This window comes from Hypomesus transpacificus, chromosome 11, assembly GCF_021917145.1.
Source record: "Hypomesus transpacificus isolate Combined female chromosome 11, fHypTra1, whole genome shotgun sequence".
In the NCBI taxonomy this organism is placed as follows: domain Eukaryota; kingdom Metazoa; phylum Chordata; class Actinopteri; order Osmeriformes; family Osmeridae; genus Hypomesus; species Hypomesus transpacificus.
The window spans coordinates 13,228,772-13,247,999 of NC_061070.1; the positions used below are offsets into that span (position 1 = coordinate 13,228,772).

The following is a 19,228-nucleotide window of genomic DNA, read 5'->3' on the forward strand; positions in this document are numbered from 1 at the left end:
TCTGTGTCTGTAGGCTTCGCCCCGGCAGTACTCAGGGGGCATTTTGATTGGCCCTCTCCAGTTTCTATTTCTTGCTCTCTATAAGCTACAAAAGGAACAGGGTGTTCAGAGCAGACGGAAAAATCGTTCTATCGGGTCGAGACATTGGTTCTGCTGAGCTGAGTGACATTCACAGCACTATCTGATCTCACCGCAAAAAGAACACCCAGATCACTGGATGAAAGGGATCTGATTGTTCAGACACGATAGCCAGACGCGAAAAACAGATTACTTTTTTGGTTTGTTACTGAAACACACGTATGGTTATAATATGGTCAAAGAGGTGTGCGGGCAGGATTATGGGCAGTTCTGATGAGTAACTGACACAGCCATGTTTGACACTGACTGGAATCTTCACACTATACCGATGGTGTAACATTGCATTTACATCTACGGATGAGTAAAAATGGAAGCTTATTCAAAGTAAGCTAGTTCAGGCTTCACAGCAGGACCCTGCGTTTCTTCTGATCAGGGGCCAGCTGATGCAGAGGGACAGTCTGGTGGCAGCTGGTCAATATAATATGACAGGAATCCAAACTCCATTAGACCAAGCTAACAAACCTGACCTGGCCCCTACCTTGGGCACCACTCCAAACAGGGATGGCCGGCAGATGGCTAGAGCTGAGATCTTTGGTTGCCGTCTGCCGGTTGCTTATTGTCACCTTCTTATCACCTCCTTGTCACCCTCTGATCCTTGCTATCAGTTGATGGAGAGTCTGTGTCCTCGCTGCCGACCAGCGCCGGAGTGATCGCAGTGTTCCGGAGTATTCCCTAAGCCCTGAGTGAGATCATTGCTGCTGTTACTGTCACCTTCCTCCTCCCTTCCAATGGGTGACAGGTAAATGTAAGCCGTGGGTTGACAAGTGAGGCGTATGAAAGCTTGGAGAATGACAGCGTTTGTCACCTTCGGAGTTACTGCCAAGGACACAGGAGAGAGTGAAAAAGTGTGTTTTTGGAAGGAGGGAGCACTTTCTCTAACCACAGTACTGGCTGTTAGGAGAAGATTGGAATTCAAGGGATATAAGCAGTCTATTGGACATCTTAGAGAATATGAAAACATTTCTCTCTTCAAAGAGGGGCCTCAACACTGAATGACAAATTGGTGTGACAATCCTAAGTCCGGCAGAAGTGAAATTCAACATTAAGACTGCAGGTTCTTCTCTTGTGTTCTCTGGTAAACTGTCCACAGTCAAATACATAATGCTATTACTAAGAAGATCCTTCTTTTGAGAACGGTCAAGAGTTTGCATTGGGATCTGTCTGAAAGCCTGCTTGCCCGGCCTGGGGCTAGGGTGGTATGGTTTGCTTAGGGAATAGGCTGGGACAGTCAAAGCACAGACGAAGGTTAACAGGCTGGAAAGAGTCTGAGGAGCTGAAATAATCAGGCCATGGTGACAAATGAGGGAAACAGAGGAAGGAGAAAGAAAGAATTGAAAGAAAGAAATAATTGAAAGAAAGAAAGGGTAGAAAACAGTCAGAATGAGGGAACGGCAGAGAAAGAGATTGAGAAAGAAAGTGAGACAACATTTGAATTGTAACATTCCTTTGGCCTAGATAGTGGTATAGACAGCTCGGATTAGCCAGGCCGAGTGACTCTTGTCACATGACACCTAGATACATTCCTCTGAGGGTCCCTCTAACAATGCCATGTGAGAGCACTTTCTCTAGCCCTGCAGTGTCACAGCTGGTCACACAGACACACACAGCTTGACTGTCCTGGTTTCACAAGGTGCACTTCAAAGGGTCGTCCTCTAGGAAGCTGTGCACTTGAACGATCTTCTGGAAGGTTCCGCAGTCCTAAGGTGTTCCGTGTCCATGAAAGAGTATCTCTGGTGGGTAGGCCTAATGGCGTACAACAAAATCCCAGCCCTCAGAGAACACATCCGGTCTAATTCCATCTGTTATAAAAGTCAACAGAGACAAAAGTCCCACACAGGGTTTGTTTGTTGTGAGGTCTGGGTTGGGGGGTAAAAGTCGAATTAATCTCTCTGTCTCCTACAGCATTGTTCCATACAAGTCCAGGAATCAATATTCCTAATGGAGGCTCTCTCTCTCTTTCTTACTATCTCTCTCAAGGATGGGATGGAGAAAGGGGAAAGAGTACGCTTGGCGGGCCTAAAGTGATGACTCACTCTGTTTGGTGGACCTTAAAATCTCTTTGAAAGCATCTTTAGGCCTATCCCTCCTATAAATCAGCCGTTCCTTTGACAACAAACATCAAGGCGCTAACGCAAGCTCACTCTTCTTGCCTCACTTACCCATGGTGCCGCTGGGCTTCTCTTTTGGTCATGTTTCAGCGGATCCCTGCTGTCCTTGGAGAGTATGGGTGATGGTGTTTGAGAGCGGTTTGTTGTGATGTTAGGCTTAAGGCGGAACCGTGCTCCGATAATGATCTACACCGTTGAGCACAGGGGATCAATTTCACGGCTATACTCTAATGCTAGTAGCAACTCCCAACCACACTTAACTGCATGTAACACTGTACGTCTAGGCGGATTAATGTGACCCCACCAATTTAGGACTACAAATTGATCCGGGTAGGAAAGAGAAGACCCATTTTTCCCCATGTGGCTGCAATAGCTTACAAGAGGATCTGGTTGAATTTCTTGCTTTGCCCAAGTTGATACTTATGTTTTTTCTCCAAGGTAATCCATTTCAGTATATCCCACTCCTACACATCATATCTGCAGCGAGTGAATGGTCACGGCAATTACTGTGGGCTGCAAAGTTGACATGCTGCTGGGTTTCCAGCATTCTTTTCCTGAGTGATGGGATTGAGTGGCTGCTTCTCCAGGTTCCCTCTAATGAATTTCCTCTGAGGCAATGGATGTATCCTCTTCAAAGGAAGCTGCAGAATTCAGGACATCTAAATGAAAGCAAAGCCTGGCTTCAAAAACAGAAAGAGCGGGAGAGAGAACACTCACAAAGCCTATCAGACTTTGCAACTCAGTGTTTTGACAAATGAATCAATGCCCAAATCCCTTCTTAGCTGCTTCTTCCACTCCCCCTCCCTTCCACTTCTCACTTTCCGTCTTTCCTGTGATTTCAGGAATCATTACTTTCCGTCGACGTCTCCTTCGTCTTGTTCGACTCTCTGTCTCTCTTTCTTTCTCTCCCCCTCACTCCTTCTCTTCTGGCATGGCATCAATGTACTCCTACAACACTTAATCAGAGCGGGCATACTCATGGAGCCACTTCCTCTGATGTTTACACTGGGGAATATAGGCAGTTCTTACACTCCTCCACTGGCCCATCTCACGTCCATCAATTGTGAAACATGCTGCCTAAACTCATAGAGCCAGAATGCAGCACACTCCACTTGACATGACCATGGTTCATTGGCAACGCTCTGGTACGTTCCAGGGGAATAGTGCTGTACAGCCTACATCCATACAGAACAGAGAATCCATTAGAATTAGAATCAAACTCATTACACAGTGTAATGGAACACCATCTGAACAGTGCGCATCTTTCTCATGTCATTGTTTGATCGACCAGCTGTCTGTTGGGTTTCAAATAAAGACGTTTTAAAGACAACCATGCAATGGATACACAGGTAATGTCCATACAGTGTGTTGATAGACTGAGTGCCAAGCAAGAAATGAAAACCAGTTGTTCTCCGCACAGTGCAACAACAGTGAATGTCTTTGTCTCTGTCTCCTAATCTAGTGGAAGACTGAACCTTTTTCCCACAGAAAAAGCATGATAGACACAGCAGGCCACCAGAAATCATCTTCAGACAGGCCTAGTAGGAACCCTGCATCACAACAGGAGGGGGGGGGGAATGCTTTTTGGTCAGTAATAGCTGCAGCAGCCAGGCAACACAATGAGGCTAGCATGATTGATATGCTCCAGAAAGTTATTTTAGAAACTGTTTTAGCCGTTCTCTTGTGGCTTGGCAGGGGACCAGACTGGTGGTATTACAAAAGAAGCACGGCAGCTGCTCAGGTACAGGGTCTGCGGCTCTTTGGAAAAGTAAAGAGGACTTTGTTGAAACATACTGGCTCTTTCCATGAAGCCACTGTCTGTTGTGTTCCCTGGAGTCGACAGACAGCAACAGCTGTGTGTTGACAGGCCATCAACACGCCGGCTTCGCCAGCTCTCTCCTTTTTGTCGCCCAATCTGGTCAGTTTGATGGGAATAGCGGACAAAAGGCTGTGGAAGAATGGCTTCTTCCCTTCAACCCCCGTGCACGCTTTGATGCTCTTTGTCATGCAGATTTGACAGCTTGCATATGATTGTTTCGTGAAAGCAGGATCCTATTGAAACAGATACCATCTGAAAATGATATTCAAAGAGTTTGTTCAAACAAACTTTCTGGGAATACTCGATGAATTAATGGAAGGTGGAGGAGACTGTTGAGACTGAAAAGTGCTGGCCTTGAGGTGGGCCTATGGTCGTGAGCAGGCCTTAGCGCTTGCTCCTCATTCGCTGCTCAGTAATGCAAAAAAGGCTGACAACTTTGCTTTCTGAAATCTGAACTGAGAGCAGAGGAGGGGTATGATCTGAGGACAGTCATGTCCACCTTGCCTTAATGATGCCCCACTTCCATCTCGGTCTCTAATGGCGCTTTGATGTGGCATGGCAGTATGGATGCAGAACAGATAGCAGATAAATAGAACAGAACAGAACCTGGCAGAGAAATTCTCCTTCAGGGAGTTCTAATGTGAAGAATACACAGCCCTACAATAACTAGCTCACCAATGCTGCCTCCGTATGTTCTAGTTGGGAAGCTTCTCTAAGACACTAAAGACTTTCATACCCATGAAACTTTAATCGGGGAGAGCTAAAGAATTGGTTTAAAACCTGGATATACAGTATAACTGTGTAACACTGTATCTTGACCAGTGTATTTGGGATCAATCAAAAAAGGTGTATAAGGAGAGATGGACTTTCCCATGACTGTCACACAGGGATGAGGTAATACATTACTTGGGAAGGCCATCGAGTGCTATTTCTAACAAATGGCAGCCAGGTAAAATAGTTTGAGAGCAATATGCCATGAACATTGTGCCGCATAACTAATTACATCTGAGAAGTTCCTCTGCGCACTGTGGGAATGGTTAAATAATGAAGGCTGGTCTCCTTCACCCACATACAGACCAGTGGGATGTCAGTCATCCCACTATGCGGTAATTATCAAATATAATGAAATGAGCTCCCACTACTGAATGAAAATCCAACATTTCTGATGGGAAAATCATAACGTGCATAATGCTATTCTTATCACGTTTTCCAACCAGCCTGGGAGAAAATCTTTTGTTATAGATTTAGCTTTTCACCCAAATAAATGGGAGACATAGATACGATCTTCTTTCATCTTTTTAGATTACGATTTCCTACTCATTTAGAGCTAAGGAAAACAGCTGGACATCCACTGCAGATGGTGTTTAACAAGGACTCCTACCATCAGGCTTGTGCTGAAAGCAGAACACATCTGAAAGACTACAATTTTAGGATGGTTGTCATCCTTAACAACACTGAAGCACTTATAGTAGACATTCCTCGTGAGAGGCGTTGTCTCAAACATAGAGAGGTGCAAGGACCGTAAGTAACATCAAATGCATTCTAAACATCCAATGCACAAACTCAAGTGACAAACTCAAAACATGTCATGCAGTTAGAAAACATGTAGAGAAAGTGGAGGGAAAAAACAGGGGATAGTCACCAGAGGTTCACTAAGAAAACATGTTCAATCTCCTGTAGGATCTCAAGCTCTCTAAAGACGTTGCGGACCTCGTCTCTCTCGATGCACTGCTGCTTGTTCATGTACTTCATGGCGTACATCTTCTCTGTGTCCCTCTTCTGCACAATGCACACCTGGTCAGGAAACAGAACAAGGAGAAGGGGAAGCAGTTCAACACTTTGTACCGATACCACCAAGTCATAACAAACACAGTTATCCCCAAAGAACGTTTGCGGTTTCAGGATTTTTTAAGTGTTTCTGATTAGCATTTGGGTTTGTTTGCAGAAACTCAGAAACTGTTACTTGTTTAGATACCTGCAGTTCATTCTGTGGCTGAAAAGGAACAACTAGCTAAACCAGCAACACTCAAGCGGATGGATAAAATCATTGCGAAACAGACATCTTCAATGCTCATTATACATTCATTAAAAGTTGACGTGTGTTCAAAGGTCATAGTACTGTGGGTCCTCAGTAGGACAGGAACCCTGAGGTTGGACTCATTATATGAACATTAACATTCAGTCCCAATCATTAGACAGATAGTATATCTGCAATCGCTACACAGGTGTGCTGTTGATCCTGACTGACACACAATAGCTGGAAAAAAAATCGAATGTCGTCTTCTTGGGCTTATTATTTAAAATAAACTGTAGCCTGAGGGAAAAGACTCACAGCACATTATCACTGACGCAACATCCACACCACATCCACACCCACACCACATCCACACCATATCCACACCACATCCACACCACATCCACACCACAGCCACACAACATTCACACACACACAGCCATTGAGAAACATAGTTTGCTGGTATCTGTTCAATTTCAACGTATAACATTTCATCACAATCTGTCGACGTTTAGTGGAAGTTAGGGAACTGGAGGGTAAATGCTCCAACATTTAACATAAGCATCAGCCCTATACCTGCAAAGGCTGTCAAAGTACCTTTATAATACTCCCATCTGTCTAAGCCAGGGATGTTATTGTGATGCCAAAGGCAGAGCTTTTACGCCACACACATAAGCACACTGCAGAGCTGTAAAAGGCAGCAACTCCAGGCTGTTTCAGTGCCATGTGGTGGCCAGCAGAAGGGGTCTAACTGAATTGAATTGTCCATAGTGGCTCAGGTCGGCTCATTAGAGAGAGGCAGATGGCTGTTTTACAGTGTTAGAGCAAGAATGACAGGAAGAAATCTAGACGCAATCTAATTGGCATCCTCCCTTCCCCTCCAGCTAGAGTTCAGATGAGAGCTGTCCATCCCCTCCTCCGTCTATACCTCTCCATCCTGATCACATCCCTCTTCCTCTCAGCGCCTTTGACACAATAGGCTCATTACAGGAGGACTTTTAGCCCCCCCCCCCTCATATGTTGTCAAATTGAAGGAAATATGGATACAGTGTGTGTCCTTTGTTTTTTGAGTTGTTTTTAATTCAGCTCTATTTCAAGGTTCTTCTATTTTACCCCTTGCTCGCTCTTGCGTGTCTGCGAGCACACACACACACACAGGAGCTTTTCCATGGTAACACTGCTGCCTCTGGCCTTACCAGGCTCCCCAGTCACCCTGGCCTGCTCACAGACCCACTTTCTCCCGCCTGCTCTCTCCCTCACAGAGGGCAGCTGCTCTGCTGCAATGCGCTTAACGTTGGAGGGGGGAAAAGCATCCGAAAAAGGTGTGATGTTTATTAATTTCTTTACATTTTTACAACTTTCGAAGCTTTTAATTCCTTTATGACTCCCCACCCAGCTTTAAACCATGATGTTGGCCATTTCTTGTGATTCCAGTCTATTGCGGCCTTTCAGTCTGTGGGTAGTTCCAGAACATGTTAAGTCTAGCGCATAGAAGCAAAGACATTCTCAAGCCACTAGTCACACTATCAGTCCCTTCTCATCCTCATTTCACACCTCCTGAGCAGTCCATGTGACTATGTCTTTGAAACATTTTATTCATATATTCATAGAGCACATAAGTAATTCAATATACCAATTCCAAAAAGGTACCAAGAACCCAAATCCAACTAAGAGGCACAGATATGAAAGTTTTTTGTTTTGTATTCATTACATAATTATTTGCATTTTAATATGGACTTTTTAGCGATTCAATGATTAGAGATTGAGAGACCCTCACTATCAAAGTCCTGGCTATGGGGCTTTAGCATTTCTGAGCACGATTGAGTGTAATTAATTCTGAGCAGTTATCTTTAAAATGCTAATGTGCAGCGCGGTCCAAAGCGTCATGGGCCCGCTGGCTAGCTTTCATTGTTAAATATTCATTATGAACACCTGCTATTCAGCTTCACTTTTGATGTTGAAATCTGAGATGGTAAAAGGTCAACCTTTCTGGAACAGGGGGAGTCTTTACTTTGGGCCTGGCCTAGGTTGGTGCCAGCTCACTGACAGTGCAAACTGTCAGGGGTTGTGTAGTGTGGTGTGCTGCAGTGCCGGATGATTCCCTGGCACCATCACAGCGACTGGCAGCCTCCACATTCCAGTCTCAGTGGCAGAGATGGCTGCTGGGAGGTGAGGTTCCCGATGTTGTGACAACGTTGGGTGTAATCTCTGACCACCAGCTGCCCCTCACACCTGCTTATCTCCTCCTGAAGAGCAGTCGGCGAAGGAGGTGGGTGGACACACAAACAACACACATAAACACGTATGCACACACACACAAATACCCCGACACACAGATGAAACTGAATCTACTGATTCTCTCTATGAATAGTATAGGGAGGGAGGGAGACGGTGTGTGATGTGTGAGAGATTCAAAGGGAAGATGGATAGATGTGTATAAGTGTAGGATTGAGATGAAAAACACCTGCCATCCTTACAAAGACATGCACCTTGAAAGGACCACAAACAGTCCAAGTACAGGAATAACTCCTGCAAATCATTTTGAGAAGGGAGGTTTTTCTGTGTACAAACATTATGCCATCAGTGGGAGAACACTAGAAAACTGCTAATAATGAGAAAACTAATGGAGTTTGGCGGGAGCTCAAGAGCAGTTCTCTAAAGGTCAGTTTGGCAGCTTGTCAGAAATACATTGTCGTGTTTAAACACTAACTTACCAACCATAATTTTTAATGAAGACAAATGACTCTCAATTTTAAACTAGAATGGTTTAAAACTTTCAAGAACTCGTAATGAGAAGATAGTTGATGCAAAAATAACAACGCAGGCCAGAGCTGAGATTCAAGCAATTGCTTGTAAAGCATTGGGAAGGAGTAGAAATGATAATCATCCTATCCATTATCAAGCCTAATACCTCTACCTCCAAACCTTCCGCTAGCTGTCAGACGACTGGGTATCTCTCCAGTACAAATGGATATACATTTTTAATTGGACAGATTTGACAGATACAGATACATGACTGACAATTCAAAGGAAGCATGCATGCAGAAACGAGATTCGGTGCCAAAGCCATGCCAAAGACAGGCCCAAGATAAAAATTGAGGTTTATTTGACAAAGCCATGGAGTCTGTCACTCAACAATGCTGGGGAATATTCAGAAGAGCTTGCCGACATGAATAGGTGTATAACACAACCCCACAATGATTCATCATGCAGAATCAGAAACACACAATAAGTGGGGCTCACAGGTGAGTGGCCTGATCCCATGAATGCAGAGCATCAAAAGTATTCATTTGGAATACTGGTATTTTCAAACTCAAAATATTCCCATCATGCCAAAGGTGCAAGTTGTTTACTTACTTTAATTAAGCTCAAGGGATTTTTTACTTGGATTTAAACCAAAAGGCTATTGGCACTTTGTAAACTGGGACCCAGAACAGAAATATAACACATTTTTTCTCTCTTAGGGATGGAACAAGGTCCAACAGTCAACATGATTTAAATATGACCAGCTCCTCAAATACCAGCTTCATGGACAAATTCATATTTTATACCTTACAATAGAGCTTTGCGTTGCCACATTTATGAAACAGCAGGAGACGAAGATGCATGAGAGTGACAGCTCCAAATGGAGAGAGATTGGAACACATATGTATAAAACGGGCAACCAGGCAGAAAAAATACAGTCCTCAATGAACATCTAATCATAAAATAGGGTTTGACTTAAATGTGTAATCCTTACTCCAACCACACACTACTGTTTGTTTGTCACATATACAGTGCCCTCCAAAAGTATTGGAACAGTGAGGCGAATTCCTTTATTTTTGCTGTAGACTGAAAACATTTGGGCTTGACATCAAATAATGAACGTGAGACCAGAGATCAACGTTTCAGCTTTTATTTCCAGGTATTTACATCAGGATCTGATGCACAACTAAGAAAATATCACATTTTGTTTGAATCCACCCATTTGTCATGTGAGCAAAAGTATTGGAACAGATATACTTAAAACATATTTAAGTGAATAAGACTTAATATTTAGTTGCAAATCCTTTGCTTTCAATAACTGCAGCAAGTCTGTGACCCATTGACGTCACCAAACTTTTGCATTCTTCCTTTTTGATGCTTTCCCAGGCTTTCACTGCAGCCTCTTTCAGTTGTTGTTTGTTTTGTGGGGTTCCTCCCTTCAGTCTCCTCTTAAGCAGGTAAAATGCATGCTCTATAGGGTTTAAGTCTGGAGATTGACTTGGCCAGTCTAATACCTTCCATTTCTTGCCCCTGATGAACTCCTTTGTTGTTTTGGCAGTGTGTTTTGGGTCGTTATCTTGCTGCATGATGAAGGCTCTGCCAATCAGTTTGGTTGCATCTTTCCTTAAATTGGCAGACAAAATGTTTCTGTAGACTTCCGAGTTCATTTTGCTGCTGCCATCATGTGTTACATCCTCAATGAAGATTAATGAGCCCGTCCTAGAAGAAGCCATGCAAGCCCAAGCCATGACATTACCTCCACCGTGTTTCACAGATGAGCTTGTGTGTTTGGGATCATGAGCAGTTCCTTTCTTTCTCCAAACTTTAGCCTTTCCATCACTTTGGTAAAAGTTAATCTTTGTCTCATCAGTCCATAAAACTTTGTCCCAGAATTTTTGAGGTTCATCTCTGTACTTTTTGGCAAATTCCAGCCTGGCCTTCCTATTCTTCTTGCTAATGAGTGGTTTGCATCTTCTGGTGTAGCCCTTGTACTTTTGTTCATGAAGTCTTCTGCGAACAGTAGATAGTGATACCTTCACTCCTGCCATCTGGAGGTTGTTGCTGATCTCACTAACAGTTGTTTTAGGGTCTTTCTTTACAGCTCTCACAATGTTTCTGTCATCAACTGCTGATGTTTTCCTTGGTCTACCTGTTCGACGTCTGTTACTTAGTACACCAGTAGTTTTCTTCTTTTTCAGGACATTCCAAATGGTTGTACTGGCTATGGCCAATGTTTCTGCAATGGCTCTGATTGATTTTCCATCTTCTCTAAGACTCACAATTGCTTGTTTTTCACCCAAAGACAGCGCTCCGGTTTTCATGTTGTTTTCACCTCTGAATACAGTCTGCATAGACAAAACCTATCTTACCCAATCTGAACCTGAGTGTAGACATTCAGTGGTATTTATTGATTGAATAATGTATGTAATAGGACACACCTGGGCAACAAAACACACCTGTCAGTCATATGTTCCAATACTTTTGCTCACGTGACAAATGGGTGGGTTCGAACAAAAAGGTGATATTTTCTAATTTGTGCATCAGATCCTGATGTAAATACCTGGAAATAAAAGCTGAAACGTTGATCTCTGGTTTCACATTCATCGTTTGATGTCAAGCCCAAATGTTTTCAGTCTACAGCAAAAATAAAGGAATTGGCCTCACTGTTCCAATACTTTTGGAGGGCACTGTAGGTCAGGGAAGATTAAAAAATAAGATTTTCATCTGCCTCACATAGGGCTTGGCCTTGTAAAATTAGGCCAGTTGAAACCGGTACATAAATGTCCAGTTCTTAACCTTTCAAATGACAAAAACCTGATAGTGACTTATTTCATGAGTCACTTGGTCCCACACCTTAGCCTTTTGTCCCACCTTCTCTGAGCACCCCCTCTTGTTAATCTCCATGTCAGCACTTGCTGTTAACACATGCTCCTATTAAATGCTTATTAGCTCAAGTATTACGTAAAGAACCATAATAAAAGGCCATAATGAACATCGGATCTCCATGCAGTCTTGGCTGAGTGAGTTTACCTTTCTAAACCCCTCCCTCCCTCTCTTGCTATCCCCTTGGTTCCGCTATAGTTAGCAGCCCTATCAATTGTTGTCACAGTGTGGAACTCCAGGGACCCATGGCCATGTTTAGAAGGGGGGGTGGAAATTGGGGTTTTACATTTAGTGAAGCCGGGAAGTATAACATGTCCTTTTCTAGGTCAGGTAAATGGACCAGAAGCCTCAGGGAGACAGGGTAGATACATGCAGAAGCAAAAGACCACTGACTGAGGAAATGGGGGAGACAGAAAGGTGAGAGAAAGAGAGAGGGATGGGTACATATTAACAGAGAGAGAAAGAGAGAGGGAGGAGTACATTTACACAGTACATATAGAGAAAAAAGGACAGAGAAAGGGAGAAAGGGGAAAAGCAGAGAGCAGTGAGTGACTATCCTCTGTGCTCCCGTATACAATGTGTTTGTGTTTCTGGGGGAAATACAAGTGCTGACATCCATCATGGTCAGACATTGGGTGTAGTGTGTGGGAGGAAGGTTCTGTTGTCAGTCTTGGGGTCTAAGACTTGTCACTCGTGAACAGTGATTTGAAACAGAGACCGTGTAAGCATAGGATAACACAAACACAAGCTGACACACACAAAGAAACAAATAACTATACACACACCTCACAAAGACAAAAACACCGAATTTGGGCTGAGGCGAACAGATATGCTTTCAGGCTCTGATGAACTTGTCATCCTCCAAGACAAGAATAAATAAATCCCTTTTTTCCCTTAATTTATTTCCCTGGACCGCCTCACGCCCGCTACCACTTCTGACAGGCAGGAGGAAATGAGAGTGTTTAGCAAGCTTGGACGCCCATTTGCCCAGCTTCATGATGCACTATTACCAAAAATATTGGCCACTAATAACAGAACACAGAATTTACACTGTGTGTCTCATGGCTGAGAGGGGGTTAGATCTTGCTGGGAAAGTTTCTTACCATGACTCAATTGAACTAGTAGTGACTGAGAGGATGAAGAGGCTTTGTGGGAATCTTTCTACAACACCCCTTTCCCTCCTGAGTGTCCCCGAGGAATACTGCAGAGAAGAAACAACACTGGTTTTTCACAAGGGAAGAGCTAGCTTTGCCTCAGAAATATCCATGGTTGAAAAAAATATTATGTTAGAGTGTTGGAGAGAGGACACAGAAAACCTATGTAATCAATATTCAGACAGTTTCATTCAATTGTCTGCAACTGCTCATGTCAAAGAATGGAAACTCATACCAATCCGCAAAGTTGCTCATCAAGGCAACGTTTATAGTCCAAAAGAAGAAACATAGATTAAGCTAAAAATTCCAAACCCTATCCATGACTGCTTATGAATTGCTCTCATACTGTGGAAAGAACTGAACATGCATTTCTGGGCTAATAGGGTGCCCAAGGCCTTGGTGCAGCTACACACACCTTCCTTCCCTCCTGCAATCCCACCAGTCTTTATATGCAGTCTTGAACACCTGCAGTGTTAGGATAAAAGCATTAAGAATGAGGATAACAAACCCTTTGACAGTCTCTCTGGATAATCGTCCAGCTCTCAATGTGTCTTGCCCACAGTAGAGCCTGATATAGACCTGCTCACAAAGACTTGTCATGACTTTGACCTTTTCTCTGAGACTCTTTCACCGCACGACAAACACGTCACTGGCACCAAACACTACCTGTCTCCATGTCCTTTCACCCTGGTGTATCTCTCTCTTTCTTCCCTGTCATTCGCCCTTCCTGTCCTTCACTCCCCGTCCATTCTCTGCGGCCTTGTCACATGGACACACAGGTCGCCATCATAATGAGAGTTCAGGCACAGCACGATGACAACCTTTCCACTGTAAACCCACCAGCTGAGCACCAGGACCACCTCTGCCCTTCACATAGCTCCCCTGCATCTCCGCCCCCTCCTTCGCTCCCTCTATCCATGTCAATCCAGGCAGTGGCATTAAGGAGCTGTCATTGTGTCAGGTGACTGGGTGGCAGCGCTGTGTCGGGTTGCAGTGGTCCTGCTGGGCCCCGGGACCTGTGCCCTCTCTGCTCCCACATGGCCCAGCACCGAGCCTTAATGAGTCCTGTGGCGTACTGGTTGGGGGCAATGTAGCATGAACTGAGAGTGAGAGAGAGAGGGGGATTAAGAGTAAAACAAGAGAGAGAGAGATAGAGTGGAACAGGAAGAGAGAGTGAGGTAAAGCATGAGAGAAAAAGAGAAAAAGGGGAAAATGAAAAAGGTAGAGTGAGAGATAGAAAGTGAGCAACAGAATATAGGCAATTATTCCTTGCTCGGCATGTGGAGTTATTCTGCCTCCGCTCCGGGCAAGACCGGCTGCTCAGCCTCAAACAGGAGGCCCACACCACTTCCATCATGCCCCCCCCTCATCCAACGCCTTGACCAAATGGGATGTTCAACACCAGGCAGTAAGAGATGGAGAGAGGTACACCGAGAAAAAGAGAGAGAGAGAGTATTTGAAAGAGCGTGACACAGAAAGTGACCGAAAAAAGAGTGGAACCACAAGATAAAAAGAGAGATGGAGTGATACAACGAGCCAGTGACTGGGCTGCAGCTGGAGGATGTCCCTCAGAAAGAGGTGGTCTCCATGGGGGTCCCTGGCTCCAAACAGCTCTCCCACTGAGTAGCTTGTTTCATTCCCCTTGGACGAGCTCCTGCTTCCAGCCACGCCTGGCTCTCTGCTCCCCACCGCGGGGAAAAGAGCCTCCACTCATCACAAACCGCCTCTTTCGCATACACACCAACATAAACACGCACTAATATACACAAACATGTCAACAAACAACGTGCAGAGCCAATTTCCAGAGAATGAGAAGTTTGACCTGTACGTGCTCTGAAGCTCTAATATCTAGTATTTCCCACACTGACACACAAACAACTCAAACCCCTCCACCGTATTCTGTTGGGCAGTCAGATTCATACTGTTTTAACAGCAGCCTGAATGCCAACCAAGTCGGAGGAAGGATTAATGATACGAAAAAACGACCTCCAAACAGAGAAAACTATATCTGAAGTCTGTCTGCGTCTGAGGCAGTCGACTGTCTGCCTGGATGCGTTATGGAGGCCTGGGGCGGTCCTGTTATCTTCGAGCTTCTTCCTCCAGGCCCAAAAATCAGCTGAATCTAGCTTGAATGCCCGGACCTAGGGTCAGAGTCATGTGTTATCTACAGCCATGCTGGCAGGGGAAGGCCATACTATATGGGTGAAACACAAATAATGCATTTCCACCGAAAATGGCCAAACAGTTATTTGTTTGTCCATTTAACATTGATTTGTTTCCCTGCCTTTATGTGTGCGGACATCGCTTTAACATGTTTGCATGTGCGATGGTGCTTGCAAATGTCGGTGTGTTTTTGTGTGTGTGTGTATGTGTTTGTTTGTGTATGTGGCAAAAAAGTGTGTGTGTTCGCCTTACTATTAAGGACACTACCAATGGATTTCATATCCAATCAACGTCCATGTCTGGCTGTAATGGTCTCATGGTCATGTGGCCAGTGGGCTGTAATGGTCTCATGGTCATGTGACCAGTGGGCTGTAATGTCAAGGCCTCCGAGAGCTGGGCTGGTTACTGTGGATTTCATGGTTTGCTGCAGCGTCCCTCCAACATCACAAGGGAAGTGACAGTCGCTTGAAGGAACGAAGCAATAAGTCAAATTAACATAAATTCACATGGTAATATATTCTGCAGTCAAGGCCGGCTTTCTGTATAAAAGAGACACTTATTTTTGAAAAGATTGAATTTTTGAAAAGAGCAAAACGGAAGAAATTGCAAAGACTTGCGTAAACTGAAGCATTATGAACAAACATTAGTCTTGCGAGTCAAACAGTAGATTTTTTTTTCAATCTGTGCAACACAGTCACAGTTGTCCTTTCCACGATCCACTAACTTACAAATTGGTTCCATATACCCAACTTACATGAAGACACAGAAGTCTTCATGCAACAAAAAGCAATTATCTGTCTCAAACTTCTGTACTCATAGCAGCACAATCCAATCACACTTTTGCCCCTTGAGACAGAATACAAAGGAATTGTGACGTTTGGCACTAGAACAAGAAACACACACATTTTTACACACACACAAACACACCCACACAACACATACACACACAGCCCTCGACAGTCTTAGTTTCCCAATTGGCACAACTTGGGATAAGCATTGTGCAAAAAAATAAACTGAGCTATTATGCTTTCCTCTAATTGGAAAGTAAGAGGTGGGTCAAATCCACTGTGATCCCAGCTGCCACACGACGAAAAGTTTCAAAGAAAAGAAAAACAACAAAATGCTTCCACTGTTAAATTAATTAACCGCTATGGATAAGATTAATGGGAATTAAAATGTAATTACTTAAGGCCCGCTTCACCATCCCCACTCTGCTTCCTTGTCGAAGATAATAAGTGTGCCGGCTAATTAGTGCCACGGAATTACCCAGGGTCCCTAGCGGTGGCAACAGAGTGGCTCACACACACACTCACACACATACGGTATATATTTATACTTGATATATCATACTCACACACACCTGTGGTTAGGAAGGCTTAGCTCAGCATTAACTAGTTAAACACACAGAGTTCAAAAAGAACACAGGAAGCTGTATTACCTTTCCAAAGCTCCCCTTCCCAATGGCTCTCAGGATCTGGAAATGGTCAAAGTTCACTGCAAAGAGAAAAATGGGAAAGCAAGGACAGTATGGGTTATTCTGTTGCCTTTACCAAACAATACAGAAGAAAGCCAGGGATTGTGGGAAAGGGAAACGTTTTAGGAGACACTGGTACTGTTCAGATATTATTATTAATATAAATAGATTACAATTTTGCATGCATGAATATCCTTTTAGGCAGCATTCGGTGTGCAGAAATCTGCAAATGCACTACGCCATTGTAGAAGAGATGAAGTTCCACGTCATCGGTTACTTGGAAGTAGCAATTTTAACACGAGTAATGTAACTGTCGGTGTGCATCTGACGCCCACAGGCATAGAGCTGTGTCGACATTACTTGTGCAGATTATCCGTAATGAAAAAAGCACTGCCACTTCCTTGGGACTGAAGAGGATCAGGACAAAAAAAACGATTGTGTGGACTCATTTGCAATCCCATTTCTATTGACGAGAGTGTCTTATGGCTGGTAAGAAATGGGGTTCTATGAGCACATTAGCCTCAGCTATACGGTTGTTGTCATTTGCCTCCCTGAGAGTGTGTGCACTGCATGTGTGTGTGTGTGTGTGTGAGACAAAGTCTGCGTGTTTGTATGTGAAGCTGCACAGGGCCCCACCAATGGGCACAGCAGGCATGCTGCTGCTGACTCACCCATCTCCTCTCTAAAAAACGTCCTGTGCCCCCAGATGGGCGGATCAGAGCAAGGGTGAATAAACCCTCCCTGGGCAGATGCCAACTGCTTTATTCTTTTATACCCACTGCTAAGCCCACCCAGCAGACCTGGGCACCTGGGTCGAGTCTGACAGGGCTAGCCAACCAAACAGCAAGGCAGCCAACCAGCCAGGCAGCCAACCAGCCAGGCAGCCACCAAGCCAGCCAGGCAGCCAGGAGAAAGTAGGGGCTTGGGTTTGAATGTCTCGTCTCGTCTGGAAGATGCGTTAATCCTGTGTGGTGTGTCCTAGCTCAACATCTTGTACAAGGCTAATCCTGTCATATGGCAGAGTACTGACTGAGCTGTTGCAGCGGAGCAGGATTGGAGGAAATAAGACTGAAATAGGGAAGCACATTGATCTGAAGCAGTATTGTCTTCCTGTGGCTCGGAAATAAAATTGGACCCGTGTTCAAATAGAAGTCACCAATGCAGTCACAGAACAAACTGGTCCGGTTGATGTAAAGACCATGAGCTCTGTCAACCTGAGAGGGGAATCCATTGCCTTTTGGAAATTACAGAACAAGGGCCTGTGCAGAACAAGCACTACCTTTTTAAATCATGAATCTAAAAGCTTCCTCAAAGTATGACTCATTGAGCGAGAGAAATGTAGGTAGCTACCCCCCCCCCTTTCCTCTTATGCCCCCGCCTTGTGAATGAAGTCACTCTTTGAATTGGCAACTAAAGCCTCGGCCCTGTTCACGCCAGGCGGGTAATTAGAAAAGACACGCTGCTTCCTGTAGCCCTCCTTTCTCCCTCAGGCCCCCCTCTCTCTCTCTTTCACTCTCCCTCTCTCTCTATGGCTTGCTGGCTCACAGTCACGCTGGGAGGGGAATTATGGGGGAGGTGGCGAGGGGCTTTTATGTCACTGGCCTGCCGCTCCAGACAAGGCTTAAGCTGTCTTCAATGGCCAGACACCTCCTTTTTGACCACATAGACTGACACATTTCCCCTGCTGGGAATGAGTAAGTATAATTCAAACTCCAGTTAAAGGGTTTTACCACCACAAACATACTTCTGTCAGACACTACAAATGCATCTCGTTCCTTACATGTACATCTGTTGCATTTCCTTCAAGGTTGATTTACACTGTCAGCGTGAAAAACGACCAACCTTGCCACTTGTTTCTCAGCTTTATTAATGGCTGTCCCCTTCCCTCAAAAGTGCCCTTGGACAAACTCTTAAAAAATACTGTTTATTCCACTGTTTCATGTCAGGGGCTGATTCTAATAACACAGGCATATCTGAAGTCAAGGTCAGTGGAGGTCAGAACATCTCTTTTATTACAAGCTGTAACTGGATGGCCTTCCATCAATCCACCAAAAAACAAGGGCAAGCTCAATTACGTTATGGCAACTCATCTTCTGGTATCGCTCTGCTGCTCGAGCACATTTAGAGGAAATTACCTTGGGTCCAAGGAGAGGCACGTCCTTGTGCAAACTACAGTGAATGCCGTAATTTGGGTCAGATCTAGGTTAAGTGGCACTGAACGGCAGACAGTGGAGTACGTGTGGAGTTGATAAGAGTCCAGAAGTGTCTGGTAACGCTGCGTCGACTCTGTCATCCCTCTCTTAGGTTTCGGTAGACGCTGCATTAAAAGCGATGGGACCCTCACGACAAGAACGTTGTGGCGGCGTGGGATGAATTTGAGATTCCAGAGCTGGAGATTTGGCAGGGAATGACATCCTCTGAGGCTATAAGGGCTGATGGTTGCTGACACACCAAGGGAGAGAGTGCTGAGCAGGCTCCCCAGGTGATTGGCTTCTCAAGGGAGAGCTGATACTGGCTGAGAGCCAAGAGTGACAGAATTAGCTGTGTGTGTGTGTGTGTTTTGAGAGAGAGTGAGACGTAATATAATTTGGGGCTTCTTTAAACCTTTAAGGCATTGTCAGTATTGTTATTGAGACACACTTTCTGTCATAATTGCTGAGATAAACTTTACATCCTGATAGCAACCAACAAATCTAAAAGTTTGACAGTAACATTTTATAAATCAGTGTG

At 44.5% G+C, this 19,228-nt stretch overlaps 1 protein-coding gene across 1 annotated transcript in view; it reads right to left on the reverse strand.

Annotated features, from left to right (window-relative positions):
* Positions 1–19,228, reverse strand: part of LOC124473885 (serine/threonine-protein kinase 32C) — a 42,913-nt gene that overhangs the window by 12,289 nt on the left and 11,396 nt on the right. The window contains exons 2-3 of the mRNA XM_047029602.1: positions 16,463–16,518; positions 5,708–5,859 (exon numbers count right to left, since the gene is read on the reverse strand). Coding sequence (XP_046885558.1) covers positions 5,708–5,859; positions 16,463–16,518 — 208 coding nt within the window. The remainder of the gene's footprint in view (positions 1–5,707; positions 5,860–16,462; positions 16,519–19,228) is intronic.